The 12,283-nt window shown below is 48.1% G+C and overlaps 1 protein-coding gene across 1 annotated transcript in view; it reads right to left on the bottom strand.

Annotated features, from left to right (window-relative positions):
- Window positions 1-3,760: 3,760 nt before the first annotated feature.
- Window positions 3,761-12,283, bottom strand: part of MAP6 (microtubule associated protein 6) — a gene marked incomplete at both ends in the record, with an annotated part of 28,910 nt that continues 20,387 nt past the window's right edge. Inside the window, 2 exons of the mRNA XM_080613928.1 lie at window positions 3,761-3,961; window positions 6,079-6,292. Of these exons, the coding sequence (XP_080470054.1) occupies window positions 3,761-3,961; window positions 6,079-6,292 (415 nt within the window). The remainder of the gene's footprint in view (window positions 3,962-6,078; window positions 6,293-12,283) is intronic.

Genomic DNA, 12,283 nt, shown 5'->3' with positions numbered 1-12,283 from the left:
GTGTGTGTGCTTAAACACGTTACAAGAGACACGTTGGTGATATGCAACCAAACCCAGGCCACAAAAGATTAATTAGACACTTCTGATCTGCCTCCAAGAGGCAAGAGGTTGTGGAATTGATGGGAGCCATACACAGTGGCTGCGCTGCGAATGAAGAAGCAGGTGATCGGTGTGCAAAGCAGTCAGGAAACAGGAGCATCAGTCAGCAAATAGCACCATTTTGCAGAAAGGAGAGACAGTGAAATACAGTGGAAATGCAAAAGCAAGCAGTAGACAGCATAGGAACGGTCACAGGGTAAAAAGCAAACCATTTCTTCTGTTCTTTTTACAAGGAAAGCAAAACGCATTACAGATCAGCAGTGAAACAGAATCAGCATCGTGGTAGCTGAACACAGAACAGCAGAGCACTCTTTCCCAATGGGATCGACAAGCTCAGAGTCCAAAGTGGACTTGAAACAGCAGGGATTTGGTCTCCTTTCTGATAAACCTGAGTGGATGGGTATAAAGTCTGTGGAAGGTAAGAGCAATGCAGGATTTCACCCTGAGGCTTGGCTCTGCTGCAGTTCCTGGCATTCGATGCAACGCTAAACTGTGCCTGGATGTGTGCTGAGCACTTGGTGCACATGGAGCAAAGGCCAGGATTTATATCCCTACGTTGTTGCTGTCTGAGAGGGCCCTACCAGTCTCCCAGGCTCTTTCTGCAAAGATTGAAAGCTTCCAAGGATCATTCATCCCACCCAAAGAGAGGTGTCCAAAATAGGCAGCTCAATGGCCCTTGGAAGTTCCTTCATTAGAGATGGAATTTATACCACTTCATACCTAGCTTTGTAGTGAGATGCCACCAAAACCTTCATGTATTAAGGACACATAAGGCCATACTCTAAGCACTCACTGTGCATGTTTCATTCCAAGGCTGTGATGGATGCTCTTCATTGAGAAGAAGCAATCCTTAAGCCCTGGATGAGGAGCAGTTGATCCAGGGGCATGGAGATGCTTGGATTATGTGGTCTGTCTGAGCATCTTAATCAGAGAATCATTGTCATAGAATGGTTTGGGTTGGAAGGGATCTTAAAGCTCATCCAATTCCAGCCCCCTGCCATGGGCAGGGACACCTTCCACTAGATAAGGTTGCTCCAAGCCCCGTGCAACCTGGTCTTGAACACTGAATGATGTTCCTTGGGCAAAATTTTGTTATCCTTGAAGTCAAGGGCTAAACTCCCTTTGACTTTAAGGTGAAATAGTGGCAAGTGTGATGTCTCTTTCAATGTGAAATTTAGGGCCAAAAAAACCAATAGGGAGAATTATTTGGCATGGTATTTCCTTATGTGCTGTGAGATCGGTGTGTCGGGCTATTGGTATCTGTCTACATGCCTTCCTGACATGTTCTGCCTGCTGTGACACGTCATCTTCACGCTGTTTCTATATCCTGCGACATGAAAGGATGTTACTGAGGAGTGTGAAGACGCATGAAGCATCTAAATGCCAAGGAATCCCACCAAGTCTTGGAAGCTCAGGCTTCTCTGGCCACTTGCCCCTTGTGCAATGGGGTGGGAAGAGCACCCAGCTCAACCACAAGCCTTTCATTGAGCTGCTCTGGAGGCAGAGCTGAGCTTTGCTGCAGGGGCTTCTGAGCACTCAGAAAAGCAATGGTCAATATGGACAGGTCAGCGTCTCCATGGAGCATGCACATCCAAGAGAAAATGCACTACATTGGCAAAGAGTTCCACAGTTTTACTTCCTGGAGGATTTCCCTGGTTTCCTCCTAAACATCGGAGGTTTTAAATATATATATTTCTAGATATGAATATATATTTTTCCACATACACAACCTGACTAGCTCATAGCACACAGTTCTAACACAGCTAAGCTTGGAAATACACCACGGAATTCAGAACACTACACTTACTTTATACTCAAAGGTTTAGGCCGTTAGCGCAAGGCAAACAGGACACATCACACGACACACTGAACTTGGCATTTATTCATTACTAAGGCCAGCAAATGTCACTATCTGTGTACCACAGAGCTTTCCTCCTCTTCGGAAACTTCCTCACAGCCTTATAGCCCACTACTCCTTTACGTTTCCAAAAGAACCAATTCTAATGGGGTGAGACACCAAAAATGGGACTCCTCACCCTCACGGCCCATCACTTCTGTTAGTTTCACATCTCTACAATACCTTAGCAGAAAGACTTCCCTCATTCAAACTCCTCTACAACAGCACAGTTCTGATACTTTACTCCTTCATCACCATCTTCCTACCTTAATTCCCACCTCTCTCTTCCTTATTCCCAGTTGTCTGTTCTCTGAAAGCTTCAAGCTGGACTGTATGTTAGGTTGGAAATACTGAGCTGCATGAAAGAAGAACCCTTCATCTTCACTTGCAGCTACTCCACTAAAGGGGACTTCAACACCTCAGTTTGGTGGGACCAAGATTGATCCGTAGGTATTTAGGTCCCAATCCAGAAGTCAGGCACATAAATTTGGTTTGGGACCATACCTCTTCCAGCTCCCACTGACTCAACGACCCAGTCTCTGGGGGATGCAACGCCAGCCTGTTGGCCCAGTTCATACTCATTGATAAATGGTCCTGCTGTGTTGACAGCTTCCAAACTGGTCTTGCTGGGCATGGGGATTTCCTAGAGGAAGTGCACAGTAAATAGGAGTGAAACCCTGAGATCTTGCCTGGAGGGACTCTAGGGATCCCAGCAACGGGTTTATGGCCCTCTTAGGATGCTCACAAGCCAACATGAACTCCAGCAGATGGTAGAGTCAACACAACGGGCTCTGACAGGCCTGAGCCAACCTTCTTGACTCATTTCTTCCTACCCTTTGGAAGGTCACCTCTGCAAAGTAAACCTCTTTCTGAAACCTAGCTCTGTCTACTGGCACCCCAGAAGCGAAGAAAGCAGACCAAGATTCAAACCAAACCAGGGATAACTAAACAGATCCATAACCTAGGGGAAGCAATAGGGAAGAACAGCCTGCTGATAACCTAGCCTGACCTGCCACATGCTTGGGAAGTCTTTATTGCTCTCTGTGCCTTTCCTCAACTCCCTTTTTGTTTAAACCAAGGACTTCCAGAGGTGTTGATGGGTGAAGCTGCCTTGATGCAGCTAGACCTACCCCCAGCTACTCTGGAGGGGGGGTTTGGCCCTTTATCTACACTGGATCTCCTTTCCTGTTGCTTCTTGGAGCAAAAGTCCCACCAGCGTCACCAGGGGAAGCTGCCTTTGGCCACACCACTGATTCCAGTGGATCCACAGCACCATGAATGAGCCTCTGATCCTCTCTCTGCCTCCAGAATCTTCCACCTGCCGACACCAGTGGGAGATGGCTGAATAAAGGCCAACCCCAAAAGGACCTCATGGGATGACAGCACAGCCCCTCCGTGGCTCAACGGGCACTTCCACACCATCAAAGCATTGAAGGACCAAGCCAAGGTTGGACTCAATCACGGCTGATCCATCACCTTCATCTCCTATGACCCCACTTGTGCATTCCCACGTCCCTCACTCTGTGCAGAGCCGTGTTGTGCAGGCAAAGCAGAACAACCTGACCTCAGAAACAAGGATTCCCTAATCCTCCTTGGAAATAAAACAGAACAGCTTCTAATACAATCAGAACAAAAAGCAGATTAGAAGCCTCTAATTAATTTTGTGGCCTTTATTTAATCAAAGAAAGGAAAAAAAAGAGGGGGGGGGGGAAGAAAGAAAGGAAAGGAAACTAAAATGAGAAAGAAAGGAAAGTGCAGTGACATTTACTCTTTTGCCTCAGCTAGTTTATTGTTCATCTCTTTGCTTTTCTCCTTGTCCTCTGGCTTTGCTGTGTTGGAGGTCTCGGCGCTCTTTTTCTTGGCAGCCCGGCCAGATGCAATCTGCTTGTCTTTGGCCTTTTTCAGGGGTTTATGGCTTGTTGTGGTCTTTTTTGGTTTGGAAGGCTTTACGCTAGGCTTTTCCACCTGCATGGAGGGCGACACGCAAAACGACAACAGAGAGATGGAGAGACAGAGAAAGAGAGACACAAGGACAGGTAGAAAACAGGATTTAGATCAGAAATAGCATGAAAATCACTTATTTCCTCAACTATGCCTTGCTACAAAGGGAGGGGAGCAGCTGGGGGCACGCTGAGTTGCAAATGGCCAACTCCTTTCCTGGTGTGGATACCCTGAAGGCACAATGCCCCTGAAGCCAGCAAAGCACATTGCATCCAGACCAGGACACAGCAGGAGAGGGAATATCATCATTTTATCCATTCATAGAATCATAGAATAGTTAGGGTTGGAAACGACCTTAAGATCATCCAGTTCCAACCCCCTGCCATGGGCAGGGACACCTCACACTAAACCATGGCACCCAAGGCCTCATCCAACCTGGCCTTGAACACTGCCAGGGATGGAGCATTCACAACCTCCCTGGGCAACCCATTCCAGTGCCTCAGCACCCTCACAGTAAAGAATTTCTTCCTTAGATCCAATCTAAACTTCCCCTGTTTCAGTTTGAACCCATCACCCCTTGTCCTGTCACTACAGTCCCTTTCTCAGACTTCAGGAGGGGCTTTGCAAGCCTACAGGGGATTGTCCCTGTCTGGATTTGAAGCATAGAAATGATGCTCAGGACAAAGAGGCTGCTACAAATCCCCACCTCTCTTTCAGGACTTGACTCCTCATGTTTGTCCCTTAATAAATGCCACAATGGAGTAAAAGTACTTGGGGATAGCTGGGGCGCAGGACACTGATTGGCACTTGAGCAAAGTCCATAGCAGTGTGTAGCATCAACACGTTTCTACAGGCTCCAAAGTAGGGAGGACAGCTTCAAAATGAAGGAGGAACAGAAGCATCCAGCTCCTCCATGCTGACCCTGGCATCCTTCTGACACGCCACAAACATAAACACTTAGGGAAGGACTAACTGTCCTAGGTGTAGACCTGCACAGACTGACTCCTTTTATATGCAGATCCTCCGTTGTTCCTAGGAAATAAGGCTGGAACATACTTCAGCTCCGGCCCTTTGTCCTCGATCTGATCAAAGCTAAAAGCATTTACTGTCAAAATCTGTGGAGTGCTCTGAATTACTTACAGATGGAGATCTGGCTTTTAGCACATTGTTCCTGGGGTAAAGCGTAACGTGGGGTGCCCACAGTCTTGGAGGGAGGGGGAGAAAGGTGCCCAGATAACCACATGGGAAATGACAACACAGAAACCTACCTTCACTTAACAGTTTGACACAGTGCACTGCCATCCGCAATGTGCATCAACCTGTACTAGAGCCTAGAGAATCCCAGACTGGTTTGGGTTGGAAGGGAGCTTAAAGCTCATCCAGTTCCAACCCCTGCCACGGGCAGGGGCACCTTCCACTGGAGCAGCTTGCTCCAAGCCCCTGTGTCCAACCTGGCCTTGAACACTGCCAGGGATGGGGCAGCCACAGCTTCTCTGGGCACCCTGGGCCAGCGCCTCAGCACCCTCACAGGGAACAGCTTCTGCCTAAGAGCTCAGCTCAGTCTCCCCTCTTGTCAGGTTAAAGCCATTCCCCTTGGCCTGTCCCTGCAGGCCCTTGTCCCAAGCCCCTCTCCAGCTTTCCTGCAGCCCCTTTAGGCACTGGAGCTGCTCTCAGGTCTCCCCTTCAGGAGCCTTCTCTTCTCCAGGCTGACCCAGCCCAGCTCTCTCAGCCTGGCTCCAGAGCAGAGCTGCTCCAGCCCTCGCAGCGTCTCCATGGCCTCCTCTGGCCCCGCTCCAACAGCTCCACGTCCCTCTTGTGCTGCTGCCCCAGAGCTGGATCAGGGCTGCAGGGGGGGTCTCCCCAGAGCACAGCAGAGGGGCAGGATCCCCTCCCTGAGCTGCTGCTCACGCTCTGGGGGTGCACCCAGCACACGGGGGGGTTCTGGCTGCCTGTGCATGTTGCTGGCTCAGATTCAGTTTTCCATCCACCACCTTCTCCCAGGTGGATCCCCAGATGCACCCACTGGTTGGAAATGAAGATGCCACACAAGAGGAGTGACAACAGGCAGCGTTCAGCCCAGCTTTACTCTGTTGGCCAGTGATGCACTGATGGCCCTGGGTCCCTTCCACCATGTCTCTCACCTTTGGAGGTTCCTTATAGGGCTCACTGTAGAGAGTGCGTATCCTTCGGCGTTCCAGGTATTTGTTATCAGCTGGAGCAGGCTTACTGGTTTCCCCCTTGAACTGGGCGCTGTAACTGGTTTCATGGGTCATTTTCTCCTCTGGTGGCTTGTACTGGGACTTCGCTTTTATAGCTTTCACAGGCTTGACATCTACCCAGGGTCTGAACTCGTTTCTGAGGATCAAAAGAGAAAGAGGTTTAGGAGTTAAGCCAACAGGAGAGCAGTAGAACATGGGAATGGCATCCCCCATTGCTCAACAAGGACGAGCTTTTGCCTCCATCCACTCAGGTTTAAGAAACTGGCTCCCAACAGCTCATTTTTTACTTCATAGAATCACAGAATGGTTTGGGTTGGAAAGGACCTTAAGATCATCCAGTTCCAACCCCCTGCCATGGGCAGGGACACCTCACACTAAACCATGGCACTCAAGGCCTCATCCAACCTGGCCTTGAACACTGCCAGGGATGGAGCATTCACAACCTCCCTGGGCAACCCATTCCAGTGCCTCACCACCCTCACGGTAAAGAATTTCTTCCTTAGATCCAATCTAAACTTCCCCTGTTTCAGTTTGAACCCGTTACCCCTTGTCCTGTCACTGCAGTCCCTGATGAAGAGTCCCTCCCCAGCATCCTTGTAGCCCCCTTCAGACACTGGAAGCTGCTCTGAGGTCTCCACGCAGCTTCTCTTCTCCAGGCTCAACAGCCCCAATGTTCTCAGCCTGTCTCCATACAGGAGCTGCTCCAGCCCCTGCTCATCCTCGTGGCCTCCTCTGGACTTGTTCCAACAGCTCCATGTCCTTTTTATGTTGAGGACACCAGAACCGCACACAATGCTCCAAGTGAGGTCTCCCGAGAGCAGAGCAGAGGGGCAGGATCACCTCCTTCGACCTGCTGGTCACGCTCCTCTTGATGCAGCCCAGGATACGGTTGCTTTCTGGGCTGCGAGCGCACACTGCAGCCGGCTCATGTTCAGTTTCTCATCGACCAACACCCCCAAGTCCTTCTCTGCAGGGCTGCTCTGAATCTCTTCTCTGCCCAAGCTGTAGCTGTGCCTGGGATTGCTCTGACCCAGGTGTAGGACCTTGCACTTGACATGGTTAAACTTCATCAGGTTGGCATCCCAAACCCGTTGATACATTAGAAATTCAAATCCAAGTGGGTCTATTAAATCAGCCAGTGCTGGGTACCAGACAACCTGCTCGTTGTGTGACAATGGCCAAGTGCCCTCTATAAATCTAGGCTCAGATGTGACTGAGATGCTCTTTTGAAAACATAGATGTTTTTTTTGTCTCTACAGCTTCACCTCTGCACTGAAGTTACCTACAACCAGCTCCTGACTCTTGCAATTAGGTTGGAAGAGAACACTTGGAAGGAATATCAACATTCATCTTCTGCAACTCAACACAGGACACACTTCTCATCAACCTTCCCTGCAGGCAAGAGAGCTGGCTGATTCAGAAGTGTAAGGAGCCAAGATTCCCTTACCCATGCCTTTAAATAGTGAACGCTATCATTTTGCCTATATTATGCACGATAGTTTTGTTAATTGCATGAAGGAACAGCTTAAGACAAAACTCTCTTGGCTGGAAACTCCAGCAGAGCATAAAATTCAGTTTATCAGGTATTTGAGCTCCGACTTCTCTTTATTATTGAGTCCCTGCCCATGGCAGGCAGTTAGAACTGGATGATCTTAAGGTCCTTTCCAGCCCTAACTATTCTATGATTCTATGACATCATCTTTCATCTCTTTGAGACAGAGCTACAACTTTACCCAAAGACATCTCAATGGTTTTTAGCATCTGACACATTCTGGTTCCCATTCACAGATCCCTTCTCTTGCGTTTTGTAGTTCTTCCCCCAAAACCACCAACTCCTTACCAGTTCAGAAGCAAACCATGCCATTTTCTCTCTAAGGATTGCCATTCACTTGAGAATGGGGATAGAGAAACCCCAAGGGTGTTGCTACCTTAAACAGGTTGTGCTCAGACATGGTTCCAGGCAGCGTTTGGATCCTTAAAGACTCCAATGCAAGCCAGTACCTACCCTAACAGAGGTGATCCAAGCCCTCCTCAAAGGGCTGAATTCCCATTGAAAATCAAAGCCTTTCCCTTAATTTTGGGACCTCTGAAGCAACGGGACCTTGAAGTTGGAGACCCCTGTCCCTCTTGCCCCATTCCATCAACCCCTTTGGGTTGTGCTGCTCATCCTCAGCCTGGTTTCTGAGGGAAATGACCTCTGTGTGAGGGTACTGCCAGTCAATCCCTTCCCATAATAGCTTTGAACATCTTAATCAACTTCTATCAAATTGGACAAATGCTCATGGAGATATTCAGCTCTTACTTATAAGAAGATAAGCAGCTGGACTGAGTCCAGGGGCTCAGGAAAGCTTCACATGGACACACACCCTTCATTCGTCATCAGAGCACCCGCTTAGATGGGGAGGCTGCAGAAGTTCATCTGTTGTCCTCAAGGACCAGTAATAACCATGTAATAGCCATGGGCTATCTGCTATCCAGAGCAATGGAAGGAGGAGAGAAACTCAGACCATTTACTACAGCTATGTCTGGTGTAGCAGCTGATCTTAGTGCCTGGTTTTGATAGTCAGTCAACACATAAACTGCAGAAGTGTTATTAGAATAGACACCGCCTGTTCTGTGCTGGTTGTGTCCGTGCCCAGAAACTCAACTTGCCACGGTTAAATAGCACAAAAGTACTAATTCCTAAACCTCTCATCTCCGCCACAGATGAGTGAGGGAAAACAGCCCATTGAGAACTGCCCTTGGAATGTGCCAGCTCCTAAACCCAGCCCAATTGCTTGGAAAAGTACTAGTTACCCTGAGCCACAGTGTATGCAGGAGTGTGCTAGCACCTTCACAGCCTGGATCCCCACATCTGAGCACCAGGCACACTGAGTTTACTAATGCAAAGAGAGAATGAGGAGGCAGGTGCCCTGCTTGAGGTCTGCATCAATATTGATGGTAAGGATGAGGGGGAAGCCTCAGGAAGGTGATCTAAGTCCCCCTTCCAGATCTGGTGAACGTCCATCGAATGTCTACCTCCTGCTTTGGAGAAAGGCCCTGCAGTTCTGAGACCTCCCTCGTCTCACGGCTGAGAGAGTTGTGCTTGTTCAGCCTGGAGAAGAGAAGACTCCAAGGAGACCTTATTGTAGCCTGTCAATACTTAAAAGGGGCCTATAAGTAAGATGGAGAGAGACTTTTTAGCAGGGCCTGTTGCAATAGGATGAGGGGTGATGGGTTTACACTAAAAGAGGGAGGTTAAGGCTGGATGTGAGGAAGGAATCCTTTACAATGAAGGTGGTAAAACACTGGCACAGGGTGCCCTGAGAGGTGGTGGATGCGCCATCCCTGGAGACATTCAAGGCCAGGCTGGATGTGGTTCTGAGCAACCTGATCTAGTTAAAGGTTCCCTTGATCATTGCAGGGGGCTGGAGTAGATGAGCTTTGAAGGTTCCTTCCAACCCAAACCATTCTATGATTCTATGATTACCCTTTAACATCCCAAAGCCAACTTGCAGGGAAGGTGCACAAAAGCTACAAATTCTGTGTGCAATCTGCAATAAGCCCTGAAAATCTTATTTTCCCCCTGTTTTGAGAACAACAGCTCATATAATGTAAAATATAAAATGAGCTTTGAATGGATTTCAGGAGCTTGCCAGACCCCATCCTAAAAGAGCACAGCCTCAAACTCACCTAAAACCTAAGCAAAAGCCTTTACGCACACTGCAAAGACGAGTCACGAGCACGGACCAGAACCAGTATGGATGTACCCAACAGGCAAAGCTTAGGCCCTCTCTTTAATTCTTTATCTAAGGGATTTTCATTGCACTTCATTTTGCTGAGGAAGATGTTAAGAATTGCTATCTTGGCACGAAACACAGGGCTTGAACTGAAATAGCAACAAATCTCCTCATTTTCTGCCCACCTCTGGTCCCAGCCTTACAAAGAATAATTAGAATCCATCATGAACCCAGCACTGACCTGAAATGGAAATCGAAATGAAACTCAGCAAAAAGGAGTCTATGAGGCATGAGATGACCTTTTGTAAGCCCAACAGGGAAAATACACCGTGAAGAAAAAGGGATTTTAGCCATCTATAGACCTCCATAGGGCTGCAGAGGATGGGGCAGACGCCTTGCAAATGAACAGGTAGAAGATCATATTATAATTATCTTATATACCTCTTCATCAGGAACTGCAGTGACAGGACAAGGAGTGATGGGTTCAAACTGAAACAGGGGAAGTTCAGGTTGGATCTAAGGAAGAAATTCTTTACTGTGAGGGTGCTGAGGCACTGGAACGGGTTGCCCAAGGAAGTGGTAAATGCTCCATCCCTGGTGGTGTTCAAGGCCAGGTTGGATGAGGCCTTGGGTGCTATGGTTTAGTGTGAAGTGTCCCTGCCCATGGCAGGCAGTTGGAATTGGATGATCTTAAGGTCCTTTCCATCCCAAACCATTCAATGGTTCTATGACAGTATCCTTGGGAGGTGGTGGCCTGATCTATATTCATTAAAGCCAAGAAATGCTCTCTACATGCATCAGTGGACACCACACACAGCTCTTGCACACGGCTTCATCCACCCTGGTTGTTTAATTGCATCTTCCCCTTGGCTGAAGCTTGCGAAAGGTGGAAGGTGACCTGAACATCCTCCTCCATCCCAGCCAGGGAACATGGGGTTGATGTGAGCTCCAGGCTATGGCATGCAGCCATCTCCGGAGATGCTCAGCAGCACTTCTGTGGGCACCGATTGCCTTCATCTACTGGTGCCACAGCAAAGCCAAGAGGGGGAAGGAACAGGAGACAGGGCCAGGTCTCCTACCTACTTTGAAGGACTTTAAGAGAGGTTATGTTTATTCAGAATCAGCGCAGGATGTTAAATGCATCCTGCTGACAGCAGTGGTACAGGCTCTGAGCCCAAATCCCTCATCCCAATGGGCACATCTGACTGATGCAGAAAAGGGAGACCAGGAACTTCACGAAGGAGTCCTGCACAGAAGGGATATTTCCAGCTTAATCTGGAAAATTATGGCTTAACCTAAAATTAGAACTATTCACATTTTTCACTGGGGGAAAAAAAGAGTTTACAGAATGTTTGGTCTGAAATGTTTCATTCATTCTAAAATTGCTGCTTCTGACAGGCTGACATGTTACTGCAACACAGAATCGTAGATTCACAGACTGGTTTGGGTTGGAAAGGACTTTAAAGCTCATCCAGTTCCAACCCCTGCCACAGGCAGGGACACCTTCCACTAGAGCAGGCTGTTCCAAGCCCCTGTGTCCAACCTGGCCTTGCTATGCCCCCTGCACCCCAAGACACCAGCTTCAACCACTTCATCCCACAGAAGCATAGAATAGTTTGGATTGGAAGTGATCTTCAAAGCTCATCCAGTTCCAACACCCTGCAATGAGCAGGAGCATCTTCAACTAGATCAGGTTGCTCAGAATCACACCTCAACCCAGGCCCTTTGGTTAAAAGGTCAATTCCAACCAACTCCTACTGCAGTCTTCTTCTCAACACATAATATTTGCCACCCGAAGAGCAAGAAGTACCCTCTCATTGTCTGCTGCATCAAGTGCTCTGACTCTAACTCCTGAGTGGATGCTTAATGACAGCTTTATCCTCTAGTGCCCATGCTATTATCTTGTACACAATAATTTACTGTAAGTCTGCACTATGAATGGTATAATGAAGCTCCTGGTGCCCAAGGTTGTTTTGTTCCCCAACATTAAGAATCAACCTCTAAGCCATGCACACACACACAAATACATACATACACAGAACAAGTCAGTTTGGACAAAGCCAACATCTAATTGTGTGCAAAGACTACAACAATGTCATATATTAATGCTTAGATTTGAAACCTGGACAATGCACAAAGGACTAAGTATGAGCAGGATAGGAGGGATCAGTATGTGTGGATATCCCTGGTTACAGCCCATCACATACAGCACTGGCACAGGAGAGGAGGAAAGTGCTGAGCCTTCAGCAAGGCAACTTCAGCACTGCTGCAGCAAGCTATGAGAAAGGTATGATTAATGTACTGAAAAGGATGAAGTCAACTCATTTGGCAGAGCAGAACCATGCTGTGCTCCATTTATAAAAGTTGCTTGAATCAGCAGCCCACAAATCATGGATTTGCATTGCCTG

The sequence above is a fragment of the Psittacula echo genome, assembly GCF_963264785.1.
Source record: "Psittacula echo genome assembly, chromosome: 3".
Lineage (NCBI taxonomy): Eukaryota > Metazoa > Chordata > Aves > Psittaciformes > Psittacidae > Psittacula > Psittacula echo.
This window is presented reverse-complemented; position numbering and strand designations above follow the sequence as displayed.